The sequence below is a fragment of the Drosophila miranda genome (genome assembly GCF_003369915.1).
Source record: "Drosophila miranda strain MSH22 chromosome Y unlocalized genomic scaffold, D.miranda_PacBio2.1 Contig_Y1_pilon, whole genome shotgun sequence".
Lineage (NCBI taxonomy): Eukaryota > Metazoa > Arthropoda > Insecta > Diptera > Drosophilidae > Drosophila > Drosophila miranda.
This window is the reverse complement of record NW_022881603.1, coordinates 38550325-38575873: the sequence shown is the minus strand read 5'-3', so window position 1 is coordinate 38575873 and position 25549 is coordinate 38550325. Positions and strand designations below refer to the sequence as shown.

Genomic DNA, 25549 nt, shown 5'->3' with positions numbered 1-25549 from the left:
AAGCAAAAAAAAAAAAAAAAACTCATTTCCACTCTGCGCCGATACCCATTTAGAAAACGCTTAGAAAAAGTGTAGTTCGTCTTCTGTCTGATGGAGGGAACAGCGGTGATGTATGTCCCTAGTCTTTACCCACCCAACCATGACAAACGCGTTTACATTCGGGCTTTGTCCCATTTCAAAGATTCAACATCTTCTAGTGCATTTTGAGGGAGATAAGCATAAGTACTTGACGGACGGAGATAATATTTCGTTTAGGCAGACATATTCATGATTACCAATTCATTTTATTTTTTTATGTTAAATGTCCCTAAACATAAGAGATTGTATTGATATTTTTTACATGAATTACAGATATAATCCGATACCTTACATTTACAAATAAACAAAAATATACAAACTTCCTTCTTCTTGGATCAGCAAAAAAAACTTAATTATTTGAGCATTTGAGGGGGGAAATATTCTTTTAAATCAGTATATATATATCTACTTTAACAAACTTACGCCTGCATTGGTGTATAGGCATTGTGGTTTCAGCCACTAGTGGTACTCACAGTAATTGGTTAAACTCATCGGTGTATCGTTGGGCCCAAGATGACTTTGACGGATTCATTTGTATACGCTGTGTAATTTAGAGGTTGGTCAGTATAAATTTATATATATATATAAAGAGAAACACATTATCCCAAACTCATATTGCTCAGTTTTCAAAATCTTCAGTTACTTAACAAATTTACTCATTGGAGGAAGCTATTTAGTTACTACATTAATCAACACAATGATAAACGAGATATGAATATGTGGATCTAAACAGCTGGTTCTTAGAGCAGCAGCGTATATATTTTTATGTGATAATGATAAAGGCAAACCGGAACTTGCACTTGAAATTTTACTTGAGAAACACGGGAATCAAAATAAAAACAAAAATCTGCTGACAGCTAGAGTGGTTCTGAGGCAATGTGGTTTAGGCTAGCCTAATTACTCAATCCTTTGTAAATTTTCGTAGGTTGGTGACGATTATGTCCTCCGGCTTTTTGAGATCGGCAGGTTCAAACTGAAGTTCGGAGATCCAGCAGTGGTGTATGGTGGTTGGTCTGTCCCGAGCCGTAAATGATTTCCGATATTGAGCTAGCCCAACGTCAACGGTTCAGCCTTCACTTTGCCGCCGTGGATGTGCACTGCACTAACTCCCAAACGGTCAGCTTTGTTGTTTTAGTAGTTGATACCGTAGATTGGTTGGCCGGCTTGGCTGGCTTGGCCTAAATAAAACTGTGTCAGAACCTTTTCTTTCCACGGTGGACTAACGTACCTTTGCTTCTTTCAAGAATTTCACTTTATTTGCACTTTTCCCTCGGGTAGTTCAGCTAACGCCACTCTTCGGGTTTATTAATCCAAATGAACAGTGGATGATTGGATAATAGCGAAATATTGGAAGTTATGTAACTCCACGTGTCTTCACCATTCACTCTGCGATTGCTATCACGAAAATCTATATATACGTGTGCCGTAAGTGAAACTATGCAGGGGAATGATTTCACATGAATAAAGTCTATTCGCCTTACCTATTGCATTCCCAAGCTGAGCTTTAAGCTTTAACATAACTGTGCAATCGGATGATCTTCTGGATTTCCTGCATTCCACCAATTTCTTCGAGCTATGCTAGCGAGGGCGGTATGAAAAGTATCTTTCTAGAAAGTGTACCTAACTTGTTCGACCTTTTCCTTTTTCTTTTGATTTTCGAATAGTTGGACACTACATGCTGCAAAAACACCCAAAACTATGTCAGTGGTGGCATATCTATAAGTGGTTCATCTGTGCTCCACTCCTCAGTGCTGATTGCTTTGAGCCAAATCTTTGGATTCAATCAGCACGCAATTAGCTTCATTCCATGTACCAGAGCTCAGAATCAGTCACGACTGACCAGCCGTGCCCTAACTGTGTGGGAGTGTATCTGTGTGTATCGGCAACACTACGCACAGCATTCGCAGAGGGCCACTCGATAAGTTGTAGGATCCTAATAGAAGTGTCGTTTTCCGCTCTGACTGTTTCTGTCTCGCATATGCATAGTATCTCTAGCAACTCTCGTTACTCATACGCCTTGTTCTCCATTCGCATTCCCGCATTCTCATTGGCATTCGCGGCCATAATTTATGGGTTGGCAGGACGTCTAGGCCATAAATTAATTGTCACGCCTAAGTGCGAACAAAGTCTGAGAGGGCTCACATCGACAGAACGGAGGCAAACTTAATAGAAAATTGCCAGCGCAGGACTCTTGCTTCGCTCTGCTGTTACAGCTCCTGTATAAAGAGCGGGAGAGAAAGGGAGAGAGAGCGAGAGTGAGAAAGGGAGAGAGAGAGCGAGAGAGAGAGATGGGGGAAGTGAAATATGGCCACAGGCCAAATGCTGGCGAATGGCCTGCAATATGCCAATGATAATTGCTCGAACATTACACATACGCGCCGTGTATTCGGTGCTTTACAGTTTCATCTGCGACATTAAGTGTAATAAATTTTTCGAAAAGAAAAAGCGAGCGGTAGAGACAGAAAAAGACTTTTATTTGTGGGTTAACCAATATAGGATTGCATTTACAAAAAATAAAGCAGCTGGAATTGTTTTCACAATTGCAGCAGATTCGTCGGGAGGACGAGAGCGAGGTCCAATCGATTTCGATGATGAAGCACGCCCAACGTGTGGGATGCCAACAGCTAGAAAAGAAGATTCTGTTTTCCGATTAATGTCTGTATTTAAGTAAAGCACACTTTGTGGGGCCCGCACAGAGGACCTTCTGGTGCTGCTGAGGCTTCTGCTGAGTTCAGCTGAATTGACGCCCCGATGTGGGAACTTGCCAACGTCAGCAGCTGTGCACTAGACAATGATTGTGTGTGCGTGTGTGCTTGTGGCCTGTGCTGGTGGCAGTGTCAACACACTCGAACCTCCAGCATGTGGAGGATTGAGTTTGAGTTTCCAAGTGCGGTCGTGTTTGCAAGCGAGCTCCGAGTTTTTCTACAAACAAAATCCGTATCACGCCTGGAATCAAAACAGAAGACGGCTCAAGTCAGGCTTTCAGCGTCCCGTACTCACTGCGCATGGTGGCTGGCGGCGGAGACTTCCCAGTTGGTTGCAGGGGCAAACGCAGACGTGCAGATAGGCCAGGGGGGGTGATCGTTGGTTTTGGCGCATTTCTCTATCCATCGTGTTGGTGGTAGGAAAATAAAAACAACTCTCACTCAAACCGCTTCACTTGCCTCGATTTATATTCACGGATCAGCTGATCGAGCAGAGGTGCTTACAGCACGGAGTTGCCGGACAGCGTAGGAGAGTCATAGGGTTGCCAGATAGGGCCAACCAGTTTGAAAGTTGAGCGCCAAGCGGAAAATCGCGCGGGCCCCAAATTTCAAATTTTAAATTTTAAATTTCTAATTTCAAAATCGTATTTGGCAGTTACAAACAGGAAGAATGGAGGAGGAGGAAAAGCGGGTCTTTGAGAGGAGAACTAGCCTGCAGCGTTCCCCACCACAGTGGCAGACGCCCCGAGGCATTTGGCCCAGGGAGCAGGCAGTTGAGAAGCCGGCCCAGCTAAGCCTTGGTACCGGAACTCCACTTAAGGCGCCCCTTAGAGTGCTGCCAGCACTGACTGTGTCTGCACCAGCAGAAGTCCCTGTCAATCCCTTTGACTTCAGCAGTGCTTCCACAGACAAAAGCGGTACAGGACCAAAGGCCGACGGAGATCTGCGGTCGATCCTGGCTTCGCTGGTAGAAAAGTCGACGGAATTGGCGAAGATGCTGAGGGACGCCCGTTATCTCAACAAGGAGATGAAAGAGTTGGCGCAGAACGTGGTGAGGATGCAAAAGTCCGCGCTTCACAGCTTCGACGCAAAGTTTCAGAGGAAGGAGAGGGTGGAGCGGCGTGATCAGGAGACGCAGTGCTCCCCTCAACGCGATGCGCCGAAAAGGAAGCTGGACAAGCCGACGAGGAGCTCGCCGAAGAGGAGAAACAACATGAGTGGCCATCCCACGTTGCAGTCCCGCGAACAACCGGCAAGGAAGACCGAATCAGCTGCACCTACCGAAGGTGAATGGGAAAAGGTGAAGAGCAGAGCGCACGCCCGGAAGCCAAGGCCCCGTCCGGATGTTATTATCATCGAGCCAAAAGGGGAAATGACTTACGCGGAGATCCTTAACCTCGTCACCCGCAACCAGAGCGAGAAGATGAAGAAGGTCGGCGAGAGTGTGAGCAGAGTGAAGCGAACAGCCAAAGGTGCTCTTCTATTGGAGCTCAAAGACGCCTCGAAGGAGACCGCGCAGCTGCTTCGCGAGGACATAGGCACTGTCCTAGGAGGCAAGGCGGAGGCGCGAGCACTCACCCAGCAGACGAGGCTAGAGATGCTCGACTTGGATGAGATGGCTACCTCGGAGGACGTGAGGAAGGCCTTCAGCGAGCAAATGGGGATTACACTCGATGTGGACGCCATTAAGAGTTTGCGCCCAGGCTTTGGTGGTACCCAGCGGGCTATTATTTGCCTGCCGGCGACCCTTGCGACGAAGGCGCTATCCGTTGGTAAGGTTAAAGTGGCATGGTCCGTCTGCCGCATACGGGAGCGAAATCTGCCGTTAAAGTGCTTCAGGTGCCTTGAGATCGGCCACGTTGCACTTAATTGCAAAAGCTCTGTAGACAGAAGCGGGTGGTGCTTCCGCTGTGGGTCTGAGGAGCACAAGATAAGCGACTGCCACAATGAGGCAAAATGCTTCCTCTGTGTCGGAAAGGGCAAGCCCCACTCACACGTAGCTGGTAGCCACAGGTGCCCCATGGCACCCAAAGAGAAGGCAAGTCAAAACGCTGGACATGGTTAGGTTTTACCAAATAAACCTAAACCATTGCGAGGCTGCCACAGATCTGCTCTCTCAGTCGGTGCGTGAAATGAGATCGGACGTTGCAATAATTAGCGAACCATACATTTCCCCCGAGGATGGATTCTGGGTCCAAAGCTCCTCAGGAAAAGCAGCAATATGGGCTTGTGGTAAGCCTCCTCTGCGGCCCTCAGTGTGCGCTGAGTTCCGACATTTCGTCAGGGCAAAACTGGGGAACTTATGGATTTACAGCTGCTATCTCCCCCCAAGCTTGAGCCGTCATAGCTTCGCTGCGGCGATGGACGAATTGGCCGACGACGCCAGGCACCACAAACCAAATGTGATTGCTGGCGACTTCAATGCTTGGGCCCAGGAGTGGGGCAGTGACATCTCCAGAAGCAGCAGCTCGGACGCCATATACAAGGGACACGTACTGCTTGAGGCCTTCGCTGCGTTGGACGTAGCATTGCTGAATCAGGGGACCGCGAATACCTTCAACAGGGGTGGCTCTGGGTCAGTCATCGACCTTACATTCGCCTCTAGCAGCCTTTCCCCTCTGTCCACCTGGCGCCTGGGGAACCACTATACGGCCAGCGACCACGAGGCAGTGGTGTTCTCGATAGGCGGAGAAGGTGGTTGCAGACTGACCAGGGCAACGCAGACAAACCGGAGAGCAGCCTACAATCCCGAATCAATGCGGATTCCAAGGTTCTTGGAGGCGCTGAGGAATATGGAGGTCGGAGGCTCAGCTCAACAGATGGTCAACCAGCTTCTGGAGTCCCTACTGCTCGCATGCGATGTCAGTATGAGTCGCAAGAGGCCATTCAAGGGTAAGCAATCGCCGACCTATTGGTGGAATGACGAGATCCAGGAGGCCAGACGCACTTGCCTGTCAGCTAGAAGGCGATATCAACGGGCTCGCAGAAGGAGTGGCACTAGCTGGCTAGCTAGCTAGCTGGTCCCGCTCTGCGGGACTAGAGATAGCCGCTCATAAAACCGAGGCAGTATTGGTGAGCACCCGTTCGACTGTGGAGACCGCTCACATCAGGGTTGGCGACCAGAGACTATCGTCGAAACGAGCCATTCGGTATCTGGGCGTGATGATCGACACCAGGCTCAGTTTCCGTGAACACCTAAGCTACGTCCAGGAGAAAGCGGCAAACACGAGTCGGGCGCTGTTCCGAATACTGCTGAACACCCGTGGCCCGAAGCAGGAGAGGAGGATTCTGCTGACCAGTGTAGTCCGCTCAGCCATGACCTATGCAGCAGACGTATGGGCGGATGGAATTAAAGTTGCCAGCTACGCTAGGGGCGTAAAAGCCACTCATCGCCTCTGCGCGCTCCGGATCTGCTGCGGCTTTCGGACCATATCCGACGACGCTGCCCTAGTCCTGGCGGGTGTCCTTCCAATTGACCTTCTGGTGCTTGAGGAGAGGGCCGTGGCCGAGGCCATCCGGGCCGGCGCGGCAAGGAGAGACGCGCGCAAGCAGGCCCGTGAAGGAAGCCTCAGAGCATGGCAAAGCCGCTGGGACGGCTCTGATAAAGGACGGTGGACACACCGCCTGATTCCGGATGTCCGATATTGGATCGGCAGGCGACACGGTGTGGTCAATTTCCATTCCACACAGCTTCTGAGCGGACACGGCTGCTTCAGCCATTACCTTTGGAGGTTCGGCCACGAGAACTCGCCGAACTGCTCGTGGTGCGGCGACGCCACTGAAGACGCTGAGCACATCATTTTTCAATGCGGGCGCTTCTCACTTATTAGGGAGGAGTTGTGGCGAGCCGCCGGCGGGCAGCTCACGCCGAACAACCTGATCGAGAAGATTGTGGAAGACCCCATGGTATGGTCGGCCTGGAGCAACTTTGCAGCCGGCGCCATGAAGGAGCTGCGTAGGTGCGAGCGCCGTAGGAACGAGAGTGGCTAGGAGGAACCATGGTCCCTGCGAAGCAATGCTTTGCGGCCGTCCCGCAGAGACCCGGAACTTCCTGCCGGTCTCTCCAACTCAATACAGCTCCCTGTCTAGCTTTAGTTAAGTCCCAGGCTTATAAAATTTAATAAAATTAAGAGTTAATACGGAAAAAAAAAAAAAAAAAATGTGGTACGCTCAAGGAGCTATAGATATACGAGCACCGCATCTCCTTACTGATATCACCTCTGCGGGTGGCAGCCCTTTCTCTCACCTCTGATTGTGCACGAGCGTGAGCGGGACCTTAAACCGATTTCAGATAATTTCTGAGTTTTATTTTCCATCTGTGAAACGATCTCGTCGAACCGTTTACGAGACGCATCCGTCACTTGTAGCAGCATTCAGCAGGCGTTTATCTGATTTCATTTCCGATTTTTGTTTATTTTTTTTTTTTTTCGATTTTTATTCGGGATTTTTCCAACTGCGTGACATGTGAGGCGCATACAAATGTAAGCGGGGGGCGGTTTTGAGATGAGGGAGTTCATCTTTGCAACATTTTCATGGGTTTTTATGCTCATGGCAATGCGACATCGCTGAGGCGTTGTCTAGCGACAGTTTCTGGGATGTCAAGATTCGCAGCTTAAGGCATTTGATTGCCCAAGTTGTCGCCTCATTGTGAGTCATGGCAGCCTAGTTTTAATAGTTTCGCCCGATTTGTATGCGTATTTGTATTTAAGCATTCATGGAGGGCACATTACAGCCAGGCTCCAACAGAAAAAAATAATCATAAATTCCAAATGTTCCACTAATAATGCCAACTGAGTGATGGAGCAGGGCAGGGCAGCGCAAGGCAGACATCGTTGCCCATAAAAATGGCGACGCTCGAAAAGGAACGTTTTCCCCAACCCGGACCATAGAGTAGGGAAGTTTGCTTTGTGGCTGACTCAACTGACATAAAAAACCCCCCAAAAAAACAGGACACAAGTGTAAGCCAAATCAGCTTTTTCCCATTTGGCTCCGTTTCTGACTACTTTCAGAATATTCAAATAGAACTTTGCTGATTGCACAGATGTGGGAATGGATGGCAAAAACTATTGAAAACACCGATCTCACGGCTTGGTTTCATTCAAGAGTTGATTGTTTAAGGCTGCTTATTATGGGAGATATATGGCGATATTATGGCGATATAGTCACGTGCTAATTTCATGTCGAATTTTGATTTTGATTGAATTTTCCCTTGCATGAAGAGCACGCAGCGTTGCGAGAGCAATTCGCTATACAAATATTTATAGCTGGTTGCCACTAAACGACCCGCTTAACGCCAAAACGGAAACACTTTCGAGCAAAATCGATAGTTCAGCATATATTTAAGGAAGCTCAAGCTGGCTCTGGCTCAATCACTCTCTCTCTCTCTGCAGCCCCCCCCTCCACTGTCGTCTAGACAGTTTTGTGCCAAGTCAAGCAGGATGAAGGAAGCCCCTGCTGAATGCACCGTCGTCTGCCACTCTGCCACTCAATACCTCAGTGGGATGTCAGTGCAACTTAACCTTAAGTGCAAGGGATCATGAACAATCCAAAGGGGTTTCGACATTCCACTTGGCTTCAGTAAATATGCTTTGAGTGGAGACTCAATAGAGATTAACCAGCGAACAAATATTCACCTTAGACTTCATTTCACGCTCAATTAATATGCCCATCGGCAACAGTCAGTCATTCGTTTTTGAGGATATTTGAGTTGAGGCCATTCGACGTGGATTACCTCCATAAATATTCATATTCCCGCCTCCCCAGAACCGCAACATTTTCTACCACATTAGCTAATTTTCGGGTTGAAAAGTCGACAAATATTTTTGGTCCTTCGACCGCCGACGAGGCTGCGGCGAGGCGAGTCGGCGTTTGCCCATGCATCATGTCGGTTCGCGTTCGCGGGCGTGTTGAACACTTTTGATTAAGCGGCCGCCCAGAGCCCAGCCCAGCATCTGACGACATCCAGCTGCCGTTTTGCTGTTCTGCCGTTCTAGTGCTCTGTCGCTATCAAATGTCACAGTGGGCCCAGGGCAAACAAGCAAACAGGCAAACAGCAAATTGGAGGCATCGTCAGGCTGCTGTGGAAGGCATTCTCCGCCAGCCGCATCGTTAGTTTTCACAGCATAAGCAAATTTTCCATGCATAAACTTAAAATTAGCACAAGCTTCCCCCGCACACACAGCACACAAAACAGGACCAGCCCGAGCGGGAGTCAGCGAGTTTGGGGATACATTTTTGGATCGAAATCTTTGCCGTTTTTGGCATAAATTGCATGCCCGCTGATAACAATAAATTAAGTTCTGTTTCACGCCACCCTGGCTCCCGCTCAGTGAGTTTCCCACGCAATTTCACGACGCTTATGTGCCACGCACGCATACGTGAAACATTGTTAAGCTAATTTTCGGTCGCCTGTGATACCCTGTTGGAGGTATCTGTCCAGGGGTGGTGTTGAGGGCTGTGTAGTCCGGATGGGCGGTAGGGACTAGAGTATCAACGGTTCCCCTGTAATGACGAAATTATTGCGACCTGCACGCACCTGTTGAAATAATGATATGGCAATACTGAGGTAATCCTATGATTATTTTTCGAAATACGAAATAAGGTGTTAACGGTAGCCAGCAGTTAATAATTAAATCGCAAATGCTGTATAAACGAGGGGGAACGCTGTGAGTTGCTGCGGACACCGCAACTCTACAGTTATACCCGATACTAAGTCAGTATGGCTCTCCTCCGGCAGACGCCGCTAATATTAAACGACACGACAAAGAGTGCGTGCGAGAGAGACAGAAAATCAGTCTGAGCGTGACGTCGGGCGCTGCGTAGCCACTGCAAATTGATTTGTTCCTTTTGGCTATAAAAATGATCTGATCTGATCCAGGTTCAGCAATCTGATAGATATGGTCATTATCTATGATTCTGCGTTTTTAGTTTTCTCGAATCTGCAATATTGTGGGAGCAACAGATTTTCGTTCTTTGTGGGGGCGGAAGGGGGTGGGGCGAAATTCTGAGACAAACGTTTTATAGTGACATCTTAAAGGAGTGTGTGTACCAAATTTGGTTACTCTGGCCTGAATAGTCTCTGAGATTTGTGGATGCCTCAGATTTTCGTCCTTTGCGGGAGTGGAAGGGGGTGTGGCGAAATTTTGACACAAAATGGTCAAGGTCCGATATCACAGGAGTGTTGATACCAAATTTGGTTGCTCTGGCTCTTATAGGTTCTGAGATCCTTGAACTCATATTTTGCAATTGGCAAAACCGACCATGAAACCTGTGTGTTAGAGAGAGACAGAGCGAGAAAGAATGAAATTGTTTTCTTGATTCTGGCTATAATCATTTAACGATCTGGTTCAGATTTTGCACTGTAGAAGATATAGTCATCTTCTACGATTCTGCGTTTTTGGTTTTCTCGTATCGTCGAAATTGTGGATGCCACAGATTTTCGCTTTTTGTGGGGGCGGAAGTGGGCATGGCAAAGTTTTGAAATATTTTTGTAGCAGTGACATATCACAGAAGTCTGGATCCAAAACATCGTTGCTCTAGCTCGTATAGTCTTTGAGCACTAGGCGCTAATAGGGACGGACAGACGGACAGACGGACGGACGGACAGACGGACAGACAGACATGGCTCAATCTACTCGGCTATTGATGCTGATCAAGATTATATATACTTTATGGGGTCGGAAACGATTCCTTCTGGACGTTACACACATCCACTTTTACCACAAATCTAATATACCCCAATACTCATTTTGAGTATCGGGTATAAAAAGAAAAGTAAATCGCCTGCTGTGGTGGCGTCTATTCATGTTTTCACGTTTCTACACATGTGGAAAAAGTTTGTGTATGTTTTCGTTGTGCGTGTGTCCCGTGAAAAGTTTTCACTTATTTTTTGGCGCGTGCGGAAACGGAAATGTGCAACAGCAGTTTTTCTCCTTCGGCAGGCGATGGCTGGCGGGGGACCGTTTGATTCCTTACTGCCAGTCGGAGCTTAGCTTGGAGTTCGATAAACTGAGGGCAGCAGGAACGCGAAACTCGTCTCGTCTCGTATCGCCTCGTTCAATTACTCCTATTCCAGTTGGCTGCATGCGATCTACGTAGCTTTGTTCGTAGCTTTGATGTGAGCAAAGTTATACCCTACTCTCAGCCCTGAGCCCCGTCTGCCCCTTTGTATTGTATTGATAAACTTATTCCGCCCCGTTTCATCTGCTCCTTGGCCGTTATCTAACTTGGCTTTTACTGACTGCTGCAGACAACTTTTTGGCCCTGCATGGACAACTTTTATCCGGCCATAAACTTGCCCAAAGGGCGTGATAGCCGGAAAACCTCTTTGCTGTCATAATTAGCCCTTCGCTGTTGTTTTATTTTATTACTTTTCAGTTTCAGTTAGGGCTTTGGATGCCACCGAAAGGTGTGGCTAGGCCTTTTGGGGTCTGGGCATTCGAATGCTCCGCTAAAACCAACAATACAATACGTTTCCCCGTATGTATGTGCGAATGAAAATGAAAATAAATTTCCATTTGGCACAAGCTTTTATGCCGCAATGTATGCTACATCCCCCAACCTCTCGATCTGCTCTTCTTCCAGGCTACAGCGCTGCGTTTACCCCCACGCCGCCCACGACCACCACGACCATCTCGCCCTCGAATCTGCTGCCCTACTTCGACTTTGACGTGCCGCGCAACTTGACCGTAACCGTCGGCCAAACCGGCTTCCTACACTGCCGCGTGGAGCGGCTGGGTGATAAGGACGTAAGTATACTTCAACAAAAAATATTCTAGAACGAAAATCTATTGGTAAAATTAAGATTTTGATATTCCCGCTGCTCTCTCTAAACATTTTTTGTTTTTTTTTTATATTTTTAAAAAGATTGAAAACAAGTTTGATGGAAATTTATACATATATGCAATGTTTACATCAAGTTAAACCAAATCGCATTTTTCCTGACTTAGAATTAAGCAGAGGGAACATATGATTCCTAGAAGCAATTCTCAATATTTTCTTTGAGTGTTTTGTAGCCCTTTAAACGAAATAGGCAATCGATATTTGCATGTTGCGGGGGCCTTAGAGTGGCAAATTCCCTGGTGTATTCACCGATATTCTGAATTTCACAATGATGGAAATCTTAAATTTTTGAAAATTGCCAGTTACTGAATCCCAAGCCTCGATCTCTTTTTCTCCCAATAACTTTTCCATAGAAAGATAGAGAGATAAAACGGACGATGTGGTTTGGAAATAGCTAATATAGTGGTCTTTAGGTGAAAAGGAAATAGACGGAGTGCAGGAATAGTATCGTGTCGCGGGATGCTTGCCTCGACTTACTACGAAAGGACTGTTTTATTATTGTTCCAATGAATAGTACGGAGATCCAATTATTGTAGTTTAATAATAATTCAAAGTAAAATTTTAAAAAGTTAACTTACAATTCAAAGAATTTTCATCATTTCAATAGAGAGACAAACGCGGAGACCTACGGCAAGCGCATGAGCCAATAATAAAGGAAAGAAAAAGAAAAAAGAGCATATGGAAACTGAGCCAGATACTCTTAAATGAAAATTCCGCTTGGGATTTGCAGGCACTCAATCATTCGGACCGTGATTGCCTAAGCATTGGGGTCCACAGGCAAATGATTGAAGGGCGCTGTGGGTGGTTAACCCTTCAGCAGTAACGATGCCAGGGCCTAATATGTCAACATGGCCAGCACGTTAGGTGGGCGTCCGGCTCGTCCCCTGTTTAGCCCCTGGCCAGGCCATCCCATCTAGTCCCAGCCGCCGGCTCACAGTGGTCCAAAGTGGTGACAGTGCGTCCAATCATTCAAAATTCAAACACCGAACGGAGGTTCCCTTGACTCCATCCGGCCCTTGAACCAGTGTGCATTAGCAACCAGGACTCGTGCTGGTTTTAGATGACGGCAGAGGTATAGAGAGGCAGATACGGAGGTGGAAGGAGAGAGGCTTTGACTAAATTACTGGGCGATTTGGAGGCTACACTCGAGGGGGGAGAAAAATTGCCAAACAAGACAGGCGACAACTGAGCAACGTCCTGTGGGTGTTGCCCCGTCACAGGCGTAGGCGTGGTCCTGGCCTTAACGAGTTTCCCCCCATGAACACACATACACACACATACCCCGGCTAAAGGAAAATGACTAATTTATGAGCCATCAATCACGTGACTGCCTCTGCCATCAGGCATTTTGTGGCAGCCTCTACTGCCTCATGCCTCGTGCTGGTATCAGCTTTAATTTCCTCGCTTTGGGGGGCTGGTGGAGGAAGAGGTGAGACAGGAAGCGGAAGTTGTGCGGCTCGAAGGAAGCCGGCAAAGGCAAAGTGCAGGCACCGACACGCACCACGTACCAAGCACCTTACAGCCACGAACAGAAACCGGAAGAGGAACTAGAACAGCAGCATCATCAGCTCCAGACTTAATTGAAGTCTGCTCGTTGGGAAAGTTCATTAAAATCATAGAAACTACATTAAACAAATGACACGCATACACCGCCTTGCCACTTGCTCCTTTTCAGTGTCCGTCTATCTCCATGGCTCTTGTCATTGCCCTTTTAGTTGCCGGCGCCTTCCGATGGCTGCCCAGGATGATGATGCTCTTGGCTGTGCTGCTGCTCGGCCTTGCTCTCGCTCTCCCGGGCACTGGCGTCGGCAATCGATTCCACTGTGGCTGCAATGGCGGCCGCCAGCATAGCGCTCTCCATACGCTTGCCCCACTGACGGCCGGGACTGCTCTCAATCCCCTCCTCGCTGGAGGTTGTTGGCACAGGGGTCACTGCCGTGGGCGGCGCCAGCTCTAGCTGATCGTGATGAGTGATCATGGAGGCGGAGAGCGAGCCGGCGTCTATCGCCAGGTGTCGCAGGCGACTCGGATTCGGAAAGGGTCGCCGGTTCTCCAGAATCAGCTTGATGTCTCTGGCTGACTGCCACCAGCTGGAGGAAAGAGGAGGATATTTATGGAGTCGTTCTGGGTGTTACGGATTTCCTTACCGATACCAAGGCGTCACTTGGGACTTGAAGATCATAAAAATATTGGCAAAGTAAACGGTAACCTGCGGAAGGCAGGGGTCGATTAGAGGCTAAGATTAGTACCTGCAAGAATCACTCTCACCGTCATGAACAGAAAGAAGAGCATCCAGGACTTTGTCCAGAGCTTGCTCATAGCCAAGGACTGGTTGTTCATGGCATAGTACTGGATGCCTACCAGCAGGGTGCCGATGATCCCAAAGGCCACCAAAGTGAGCAGCGAGAACATCTGGCAGTCCTCCTGCAGGGCCCGGCCGCTCATGGCCCGCGAATTCCAAATTCGCAGCGACTGCAGACAGGAGTACCTACATCAAGAGGGACAATGCACAATCACAATCAAAAACAGAATCAGAATCGGAATCGGAATCAGAGTCCCAGTAAACCACTGACAAAGACCGAGCTTGCAATTAGCAGGAGGGAAAAGGAAAAGCCTACTCAGCGGCAGCTCAGCTGATTAAAACGCTTTGGAGCTGTGAGCCGAGTGCGTCTTTGATCTCCTGCTGCTGCTGCTCCTTCCACTTACCGCAGCGTCTGCTCCGTGTTGTACTGGAACTGGCAGAGTTCACATAACGTGCAGTGCGAGGTGCTAATCCAGCGCTCCAGGCATTGCACATGGACATATGTCAGGGAGCCCTTGCACAAACAGGGCGACACCAGTCTGCAAACAAATCGGAATGAAAACATCAGCAGTGTGTGCGGCAGTTTACTCGTAGAGAAGCAAGAACAGGAAGTGGGCGGACGAGTGTGGGTGGGTGTGGGTGTGGGGTTGTGTAAACAGCGCCAACAATGAAAAATCAGGGGATTAAAAGACTGCGAACCAGAGAAAGAGACAGAGAAAGAGAGAGGCAGGAATCGCGAAAAAGGGGGCCAAGGGGAGGAAGGGCTTCGTGCAGTGTTAATTTTAATAATTAAAATAAATTCGCATTTGCTCGTTGGTCGTTCGCTAAATGCATTAAATATCATGCAATTAATTTTTTGCACAATTTGCGGCTGCTCAAACGTAATTAAATGGAAGTGGATTTACCCTGAATATGCACAGCGGAAGCAGGGTATACAAGGTACACCATTAACTCGTTAAACATCGTTTTGACAGATACTCCCCCGTTAACCCATTTGGAGTATACGTACAAAAAACACCCAACAAATATCCCCCAAATGACAGAGCCCTACAGGGTGAGCCCCTTTATCTCTGTCCTAGCACACGTCGTTGATAGATAAATAAATAGATAGGCCTTTATAACCAAGGGCTACTCACTGTTCGGGATTATCGGCGTTATGACAAATACGACAGACGAGCGAGCCCAGCGAGGACATTGACTCACTGGAGGCAGACACTTCGTTGCCGAGGTTGTTGCACTGTGTGGCCTCGTCGACGACGTGACGCAATGTGGCAAACGGTTCCGCAATCGTGGACATGGGTGTGGCGTAGGCCGAGCTAGTGGCGGCTGCCAGGGCAGCCTCGGTGCTGGCCAAGAGACGGCCAACGCTCTCATGTGGCACCCGCTGGAACTGGACACGTGGCTTGAAGCCCAGCGACATGGAGCAGGCAGTTACCGGCTCCCGTGGCAGCTCAACATCCTTTTGAAAATCTTTTCCGAATGCATTTTCGCCCTCGATTTTTGTATCCTTGTCCGCAACGCTTGGTTCCATAAGCTCCTGCCTGGCACTGATGCGGCTCCCCACAATGATCATGACCGGCGGCGTATCATCAACACTGCTCGAGGACAGTGCACCCTCGAGCTCCTGCTCTAGGGTCGTGTCCTGTTTGAGGTCACCAGCAGTTACGGTGGTCTCTACTGCAGAGAGAGGGAACAGATACCTGAAATAGTATCTCATCTCAGACAGTACCCCACGCTCAAACTCACCAATCTTCTCCATTACTCTTTAGAAAATCCTTTGGGTAGTTTGATCCAAAAATAATTATACCAAAAATTTTAACACATTGTCTGTTTAAAATTGAGAATGCTTTAGCTATCGTTTCTATGCTTTTGCTATGAGATAAATTCAGCTTTTGAAGTGTAGCTCACGGAATGCTTCCTGATTCCAGAAAATACTTACCGAAAGTCATCTACAACTGGAGGGGATTTTACTCCATATCGATCCCCATTCGCGCCAGAATCAATATATATATATATATATATAGTATATAGCTGCATCCTTTTTTCGGACGGTCCCTAATGGAGGCAATTATGCATGCGTTGGCTGAAAAACAAACTTGTCCTCGGGCTAAGTCGCAAACATTACTTGTAATTGACAGACTGGAACCGCGCCTGTCAGTGCCCCCGAAGACATGCCTTCCCATTGCCCGCACTGGCACCCAGTTCTGAGTCCTGTCCCATCCTCCGTTCTCTAGGACAGGGCTGCATCCATAAACTCAAAATTGAAAGTGTAACAGTTACGGCAATAACTTTGCCGGCGCTTGGCTTCCATTATGCGCCACTCCGCTCCAAGGCGGAGTGTAATTTATGCCCGTGCCGTTTGTTCGTTAGCCCGGGGCCCCCCTTCAACACCCGATCACCACCCTTTTGGCTGTGTGGGAGGTAGTCTGATATTACCATATCAACTGGCACTCCGCCTCCCGGCTCCGTGATGGGCCCTCGCTGGTTTGCATTTTTCGCCTTTTTTAGATGCCCTTGCTGGAAGCCGCGCGGAATCCGCTTGTTCAACTTGACTTCACAGGATTGTCCATTCACTGTTGATTTATTACGCACCGAGTGCCGCCAACATTTTCATAAACGCTTCATGGCGCTACATCAGCGAACATGAGCACGAGCAATTTACACTTGTAATACCAACAACAACAAAAACAGCAGAAAAACAACAAAGAAAAAGCGTATATTAAACAAAGTTTTAGGCCTTCTGGAAAGGCAGTGAACCCTTTTTAATGCCAGTATACGGAAGACAACTTTCATGCCCCATCGAAACAACACAAAGCCCTGAAAGGAAAAAACGAGTCAAAATCTGTTTACAACTCTGTTTACAAACTGCTCCAAAAAAGTTGCCATTGAAGTCTTCATCTGGCAACTGTCGCTGTCGCCCCTGGCGGAAGGGAAAAATTTAATTTGTACGAGTATCGAGTTCATTAAGTGGATGCGAAGTAATTTGCCAATTGGAATCTTTTTCATGCGAACCGCATGGGAATCGAGTCGATTTTCCGTTCATTTTCGCACCATTTCCTAAGCTCGGACAAAGCCAGTGGCTGGCTGGGCTGTAACAAACTAAACACTGCAACTGTAACAGCAACTGCAAGTGCAACTATTTTTTGGCTCTGTCAAGTGGGGTTGGGTCTAACGTATTTTGGCTAGAGACGCAGAAAATGCGTCAGCGAAGTTTTTAATGTATTTTCGCCAAGTTTTCCACACGCTCGCCCAAACCATCACACAGACATACAAACAGCGGAAACTTCTTTCATTTTCCAGTGCTGTTAGATGACAGAAAAACAAACGAGGGGGAACGTTGTGAGTTGCTGCGGACACCGCAACTCTACGGTTATACCCGATACTAAGTAAGTATAACTCTCCTCCGGCAGACGCCGCTTATATTAAACGACACGACAAAGAGTGCGTGCGAGAGAGACAGAAAATCAGTCTGAGCGTCACGTCGGGCGCTGCGTAGCCAGTGCAAATTGATTTGTTCCTTTTGGCTATAAAAATGATCTGATCTGATCCAGATTCAGCAATCTGATAGATATGGTCATTATCTATGATTCTGCGTTTTTAGTTTTCTCGAATATGCAATATTGTGGATGCAACAGATTTTCGTCCTTTGTGTGGGCGAAAAGGGGTGGGGCGAAATTCTGAGATAAACGTTTTATAGTGAGATCTAACTAAAGTGCGGATACCAAATTTGGTTACTCTAGCCTTAATAGTCTCTGAGATTTGTGGATGCCCCAGATTTTCGTCCTTTGCGCGGGCGGAAGAGGGTGTGGCGAAATTTGGACACGAAACGGTCAAGGTCCGATATCACAGGAGTGTGGATACCAAATTTGGTTGCTCTGGCTCTTATAGGTTCTGAGATCCTTGAACTCATATTTTGCAATTGGCAAAACCGACCATGAAACCTGTGTGTTAGAGAGAGACATAGCGAGAAAGAATGAAATTGTTTTCTTGATTCTGGCTATAATAATTAAACGATCTGGTTCAGATTTTGCACTGTAGAAGATATAGTCATCTTCTACGATTCTGCGTTTTTGGTTTTATCGTATCTTTAAAAATGTGGATGCCACAGATTTTCGTCCTTTGTGGGGGCGGAAGTGGGCGGGGCGAAGTTTTGAAATATTTTTGTAGCAGTGACATATCACAGAAGTCAGGATCCAAAACATCGTTGCTCTAGATCTTATAGTCTTTGAGCACTAGGCGCTGAAGGGGACGGACGGACGGACAGACGGACAGACAGACAGGGCTCAATCGACTCGGCTATTGATGCTGATCAAGAATATATATACTTTATGGGGTCGGAAACGATTCCTTCTGGACGTTACACACATCCACTTTTACCACAAATCTAATATACCCCAATACTCATTTTGAGTATCGGGTATAAAAAAGAAAGTAAGAGTCAGAGTCAGGAGGCAGGAAGCAGGAGGCACGCAAAGCGAAAGTTTTTGGCCGCACAGCGCTCAGCCACGACGAACACAAAGTGTTAAATAATATAAAACTATGCTTGTGGTATTTATTTAAACCTAAAGACATTGCGGAAATTATACCCAGAGCAAAGTTTCCCGCCACCCACGGGAATTCAGCAACTCGGAGATTGGGGATCCAGCTTGACAGGGGATCTGGCTTTACCTGAGCAGGGCTTTAGCCGTCTCTCGTCTGGGGTTGGAAAACTTTTCACTTTTGATTTCTGCAAATTCCAGCGACAAAATGAAATATTTTAGTGCGCGCCAGGGCCAGAGCAACGGGCCTGGAATATCAATGGGACCTTCTCCTAGTACTTCTTTATTTCGACTGAAATGGCTGCTGCAACTATTGAGTTAGTTAGTTATTTAGTTAGCCACACCCCTTTTAGCTCACTTTATGGCATTGCTCATACGCAGTGGGTGCCGGCGACAATTGTCCGATGAAACGAAATGAAATGGGTAAATCTGTGGCACAACAATGATAGCCAGGATCTGAGCGATTTAATTTACATCTGGCCAGGCCAGGGCAGGCCAGGACATCGGCTATGGGCATAAAAGCGACAGCACATAAAAGTTTTACAAGCGAATGATTTTTATTTTTACGTATTACGTGACCCGCCTGCAATGGGTGCTGATTCCGAATCGAATGAATTTATTAGAGGGCCAATCCTTTGGATCCCGCCCCCGAGTCCGAACCCGAATGCGGATTTGGCACAAAGTTGAATGGTTTACTTTTAAGATGACTTTTGTTTTTGGAAAAAACCAAGCCCACGGGGCTCAGCAATTAAGTTTATTAATGAGGCAGCATATTTTCAACTTTAATGTTGACAGCCAGCAAACATATTAAGTTCGCAGGGACAGAGGGTAGAGCAGAGACGGGGCTGGGTACAAAACTTTTGCAATGTAATTAAAATTGAGTATCACAATAGCCGGGAACAACGGAAACAACGAGGACAAGAACTAAGGTCATCAAATAAATTGGCAACAATGTGCCGAAAAGGGCACACAAAAGTGTGCCAGGGCTCGATGCCGATGCCGGGCGGCAAAACGAAATCTTGGCCCAGTCCAGGGAGAGACACACACAAAAACATGGTTAATGGCTTTCCCCAAGGGTTTTCCAGCTAAGGGCGAAGGCCAAGGCTCTGGGCAATCAAATGAAAATGTATTTCAAGGAATAATAAAAATGCTTCCAAATAAAGGCTGAAAATGGCGTCAAAGCTGTCTCATTGCTTGCCTTTCTTTCGATTTTCCCATTTCCACCATTTCTCCGATTCCATTTTGGTCAAAAGGACTGAAGGCTGTTTGAAACAATTGGAAATTGCGCTGAGACAGGCAGCTTGGACGACATTTGGCATTCGACTGACTCACCGAGTGACCTTTCAACTAGTCGTCAGGCTTAAACAGTAGCCAATTGTTAGGGCCAATTTATATGACGGTCCCTGAAAGCGTCCTTCATTTCCGGGTAACCTGGCGCATACGCGCGCGCTGGTCCTTTCACGCTCTAATGTACTCGGATTATGCTCGGCAACTTTTCGTGGTTGTTCTTCACGTCCTTTGTCTCTCCTTTGGCGCCTGTGCGTTGTTTGTTTGTTGATTAAATGCCAGAAACAAAAAGCAAAATGTTAAAGATTAACCCGAGCCAGGAGCAGGCGGCAAGCGGCAAGAAGACACCAAGAAAAAATGAGCGGAAAAGAAAACTTTACGCTTTGTTTTTCATTTTACTCACCTCATCCTCGTCCTCGTCTCGTTCCTGTGTCTATCGCCGTCCCTCTTCTTCAAGTGGTGTGAATAGCAACAGCGGAAGACACAATCCGAAAAAAAAAGACACATGGGAGGGAAAAACTTTTAAGTGCGGAATTTGTAATGCTCCCCGAACTCGGAACTTCGCCGAGGCGTAAGCAATGTAACTGAGGAAAGCACTTCATGGCAATTTTCTGTTCTGCTGTTCCTGTTCACGTTCTAGGTCTCCTGGATACGCAAACGGGATCTACATATACTCACCGCCGGCGGCACAACCTATACATCTGATCAGCGTTTCCAGGTGAGTTCTACCCGATAGGGGAGTACGAGTACCTTAATATTGGATTCAAATGTTTTTTTTTCTATGTACAGGTCCTGCGACCTGATGGCTCGGCCAATTGGACTCTGCAAATAAAGTATCCCCAGCCCCGTGACTCGGGGGTCTACGAGTGCCAGATCAACACGGAGCCCAAGATGTCCTTGTCGTACACCTTCAATGTTGTGGGTGAGTAGCCACCCCGCACACAGTCACACAGGCTTTCCATATGAAGGTCACCCTTCTCAGCCCGCTATTGATGAGTGATGATCCACCAAAATGCATTGGAGCATATCTTTGCCTCCTAGCCTCGCTTTGGGGCCCCACAAGGCAGCATAATAAGAGCATAAGTATCCCCTTAAGGCACACATTTGTTGCAAAATATTATCCTTGAAATGTGTGTCAGCCTTAGATTATAATCAGAACTTTTTACATTACCAAAAACCCAATCGAAAGAGCATGTAACGAGGGGAAAACTCTCTCAAAACTGGTCACAAACCACTGAAGTGATTACTTTTATGTGTTACGAGAGAATGCTTCATCCCGACCACTATTACATGTACTCTGGAAGTTGCAGCTTGCCAGGCAGATTTTAGGAGCTTAAGGAAGCCATACAATATGCATGTTATATGCCCCTCAGTAGTTACCCCTCTCTGCACGTGTGTGGCCCGCTCTTAACTGGTTTCTGGGGCGTCTTCTACAGCTCGTGATTATAAAATTTTCAATTCGATTATGTGCAAATTGGACTGCCGAGCAGCCGAGCAGTTGAAGATGCTGCTGCTGTTAAGGGGATATGTGATTATGTGGAAGCTCTTTATGGACATTACTTACCTCTGGGTATTGTAATTAGTTTGCACTCAACTTGGGGCTGAGGTCGAAGACGACCCTTCTCACACATTGTGCCCTTGCCCCGTCAGCTGTTCTGGATGGATAGCCATTCATTGCATGGCCTTTCAGAAGATCTTTGGGACGACCCAAGCTGACGGCATCTGTGAACCAACCTTTGTGGCTTTTTCGGTGCATTTTTATCGAATTTTGTATTAGCAAAATGCATTTAGCTAAAAGCTTCTGGTGCGGAAGAGTGCCCCCAATGAGCTTATTTGATCTCTGATTTCCCCCGCCCCACGTCCTTCTACCAGTACTCGAACTTGTGTGTATGCATGGATGTTGTTTTAGCCACATTTAGCGACTTTCGGCCAGAATAAAATGCTTTGGTCAGCTCTGACTCGGTTATGAATCTTTTAGTGCTGGCAGGAATACGAAAGAGAGCTTTGCATATAAGTTTACACGCATACTAAACCAACAGCAGACCCTTGACAGACTGGCAAACCCAACATCAAGCCAGACCCACTCATGGGTAGAGACACATAGAAGTCATAAATATTACATTTGCGGAAATGCAAATGACTGCAAAACTGATGCATATGAGTATATACGAATGTGTATGTATATGTATATGTGCACCCATGGTAGGTGTATTCCCAGATCTTCCTTCCACGTTCGCACTCATTTGAATGCCCAAAGAGAAGTGTGCATATACTCGTACTAGTAAAATATTCGACATGCCACTCATGCGGAAACAGCAAACAGCAGGTCAGTGGTGCACAGTGGTGTGCGAACAAACAGAACAGGGAGGCATTTTAGGTGAAACTCCGTCGATTGCATGCAAAAGATACATTTAATGGGAGTCAACTAGCATTTAACGGTGTGATAAATTTTATGAGAACCATTAAAATACCAGTTTTACAGAACCTACGGTAAATCGGAAAACGATTGTGAAAAGGTATTCAAATATGTATATACGATTATTTCCTCAAGGGGAATTTCTTGACCTGACCTTTTGATCCTTTTCGATAGCATTTAATACGCAGCAGGGGCAAATGAAATCAAAAGAATATGAGGAAATAATACGATTTTTTCACTCTCTATATATTCGATGATCATTCGATGACATTTCCATTTTGAAACTGATTTTTCTGCTCCAACGGATTCGTACTGAGGCCTTAAGGGAAGGCTAGAGAAGGCAGTGCTCTCATTTCTTACAGAATTATAACTCCACTAATGTGCATTTATTTTTGTACGCAATTTGACACTCTAGTGGTTCCACTGTGCGGTGTCTGCTGCCATTGTCGCATTGCAAACAAGTTTGTTGCGCAGAAATTTTTTATGCGCTAATGCAAATAAAAAATTGCACTAAAAATTCCATAAATTTGTGTTTTTCCCACTATTCCCATTCTATTACACGCCCGTCAGTCAGAGGAGTGTGCGGTAACACAGTGTGGAGAGACAGGAGGCAGGGGCAAGACTCCAAGAATGATACACATAATAGCGCCAGGCTGACCAGCGCATCATAAACATAAATCGCCTCCGTCCACGCCCCCGCCGTCGGTTCTGTACTGGGCCTCCTCTTCCGTCCTGGCAGCCATATTTTTTACATTTTAATGCAACAGCAGCCGCTCGCTCCATTGCTTAAATTACCAACTTTATGTTCTCGACTCTGAGACTCTCAGAGTGAGATGCGGGGGTAGGGGTAGCCCCACCTAGGTGCTACAGAGGAGGGAATGTTTATATGCCGCCAGATATGTAGCTGGAGACGACCCCCTCGTCCTCGATTTAATTTCGAATTTAAGGCAAATTACCAAACGCGCTGATAAAGTGAGCAAATTGTAAATTAAATTATGTGTCCCTGCACCAGTCCCACTCAAACGGAGCGACAGCGGCTGGCAGAGTGACAGTGACAGTACCAGGACATGGAAAAGGACAAATATAGTGAGAAACAAGGAGGAGGGATAACGAAACCCGAAGCATTTGATACTCTAACTGATTAAAGTTTACAAAAACAGTTTAAGACCATATGAATTCAACCTCGTATGAGTCTCAGCTTCCGGTATCGTTGAAAGTTTCTTAGATAAATATAAGTGCTCGACTGAAAGTTATTGGCTTAATCGTAATACTCTCTGGAAGACTAAACTCGTATTAAAAAAAGAAAGGTGTTGTTGTGCTTCTGGAAAAATTTGTTTACCAGCGCGAATGTAATCAAGCGTAAGCGCTACCTTCCTTAGTTAAGGATGATTTGGAGGGGGGAAGGGTTGGGGGATTTGGTTGAGACTTCTTGGAAGAGGGGAGAGACTGGAAGGAAAAGTGAAAAACAAATTGCAAAAGGCAACGCAGTGTGGAAAAGCTGCAGCTGTCAGAGAGAGAGAGAAATAGAGAGAGAGCGGGGTATTGAAGGCAATTTGAATACGTGGCTGACGAGATGGAGATGCCAAGCAGATGGCTCATTTCGGACTTGATAAAGCAACACTCTGCTGATGCTGCTACCCCTCCTCCAGTCCGAGCCGTTTCTGAGATGTCCTAAAATGCTTATGCGATGCTGTTGACATTACTAGCAGGCAAATTGCATGCAATTCCTCTTCCTGGCCTATAGCTGCCGTTCGCCCTGATTAACCCTATGCTCGGCGCTGTTAATGTTTGTGCTGTTAACGTCTGTGCTGTTAGGCGCAGTGATATTTAGAGCTGCCGCTGTGGTTTCTGCCGTAACATTCCCCCCTTCGCAAACTTCATCACTTGTCATGATGTTTGCCAAACTTCTGGTTACGCCTTGATTCATTAGTGGGTTCGTTGTCCTCACGTCTAACTTGGCCAGTTTAACTATTGGCCGAGTTAGCAGTCCAGATGCAGTGCGGATCACCTCGCTTCGGGCGATCCCGTCCTTGGCTAATCGAAGGTCCATGATGACGCCTTTCCTCCACTGCACCTTGGGGCTTGTTTCGTCCGCTAGAACCACGACGGCTCCGAGTTGGATAGGGTTGATTGGGGGTCCATGCCATTTGGTTCGTGGCGTCAGGCACGGTAGGTACTCCTTCAGCCATCGTTTTCTAAAGCTGTCCACGATCTGCCCTGCAATGCGAAAACTCTTACCAAGCATGGCTCCTATTGCGCTGCTGTCGCTCTTTGCTGCCATCGAGCTGGTCTCTGCTCTCAGAAAGTGATTCGGTGTAAGTACGTCGGCTTCCGGACACTCCAACGTAAGGCACGTAAGTCAGGGGTCGGGAATTTAGCATATTTTCTATCCTTGCTAGAGCTGTTCTCAGCACTGGTTCTTGTACGTGTGTCTCCTCTAATATTTCGGCTAGTATGGATTTCACCGATCTGATCATCCTTTCCCACGCACCTCCCATGTGGGGTGCTCCTGGGGGTATGAAGGACCATTCTATTTGCGGGTACTTGGTTTCCAGTTCGTTCGGTAGAATTCTTTCAATTTCTTCTCGTAGTAAGCGGCTGGCTCCTCGGAAGTTCGTCCCGTTGTCCGACACAATTCTCTTGGGGACTCCTCGACGGGCTACGAACATTTCCAATGTTAGCATGAAGGCGTCTGTTGACAGGGAGTTTGCCAGCTCGATGTGTACTGCTCGCACGGTGAGGCACGTGAATAGTACTCCCCATCGTTTCTCGCGTCGTCCTCCTACGTTTACCTCCAGTGGTCCGAAGTAGTCGATACCTTTGTTTGTGAATGGCAATTCGTTGATTGCTAGCCTCTCTGGTGGTAAGCTTCCCATCTCCGGTGCCTCTGGAAGCGCTCTTTTATTGCGACATCTTTGGCAGGTTTTCGCTACGGCGCGAACTCTTGCTCGCAGTCCTGGTATGTGGTACAATTGTCGCATCTCGTTGACGACGATCTCAGTAAGCTGATGCTGAAACTTCCGATGGAAATAATCAATGAGAAGATTAGTGACGTTATGTACTCCGGGTAGAATTACTGGCCGATTTCCATTCTGATATGTCCGAGGTTTCCAAGATCTCTCCAATTCGGAGCGCTACGAACTGATGGTACTTTCGGGCGTCTGAACATATCCAATACAACACGTTCTTGGAGTCGTTCCAAAAAACACGTCGCTTGACCTCGACGGAGAGCTCCTGTGCTATGAGTTTAGCTAGTCGTAGGCCGAGGATCGCTGCCATAAGCTCCATCCTGGGAATCGAAATTGGTTTCAATGGTGCCACTCTTGTCTTAGATGCGAGTAGTGTGCACCTGACTTCTCCTCTTTGTTCGATCCTTATGTAG

General features: G+C 47.2%; 2 protein-coding genes across 4 annotated transcripts in view; one reads left to right on the top strand and one right to left on the bottom strand.

The window, feature by feature from the left end:
• Window positions 1–25549, top strand: part of LOC108160626 — a 154774-nt gene that overhangs the window by 116130 nt on the left and 13095 nt on the right. For both annotated transcript variants that reach the window (XM_017294745.2, XM_017294746.2), the window contains exons 2-4: window positions 11367–11530; window positions 20392–20469; window positions 20541–20673. In XM_017294745.2, the coding sequence (XP_017150234.2) occupies window positions 11367–11530; window positions 20392–20469; window positions 20541–20673 (375 nt within the window). The remainder of the gene's footprint in view (window positions 1–11366; window positions 11531–20391; window positions 20470–20540; window positions 20674–25549) is intronic.
• On the bottom strand, window positions 12972–15814 carry LOC117189721. 2 transcript variants are annotated; one of them, XR_004473518.1, is made up of 7 exons: window positions 15673–15814; window positions 15063–15603; window positions 14331–14465; window positions 13893–14112; window positions 13772–13833; window positions 13273–13714; window positions 12972–13211 (listed from the first exon to the last, which is right to left on the bottom strand). XR_004473518.1 is itself a non-coding variant. In XM_033394807.1 (6 exons), exons 1-6 carry the CDS (start codon window positions 15683–15685, stop codon window positions 13336–13338), a joined length of 1350 nt encoding a protein of 449 aa, XP_033250698.1. In that variant the 5' UTR covers window positions 15686–15814; the 3' UTR covers window positions 13189–13335. The 2 variants fall into 2 exon arrangements, 1 of the variants encoding a protein (XP_033250698.1); XM_033394807.1 differs by having other exon boundaries at window positions 13189–13714.

Coding starts and splice junctions, on each gene's coding strand:
- LOC117189721 (XM_033394807.1), bottom strand. Junction 14,113..14,330: donor AACACGGAGCAGACGCTGCG/GTAAGTGGAAGG, acceptor CTCTTGATGTAG/GTACTCCTGTCTGCAGTCGC. Junction 13,834..13,892: donor TCTTCTTTCTGTTCATGACG/GTGAGAGTGATT, acceptor TGCCTTCCGCAG/GTTACCGTTTACTTTGCCAA.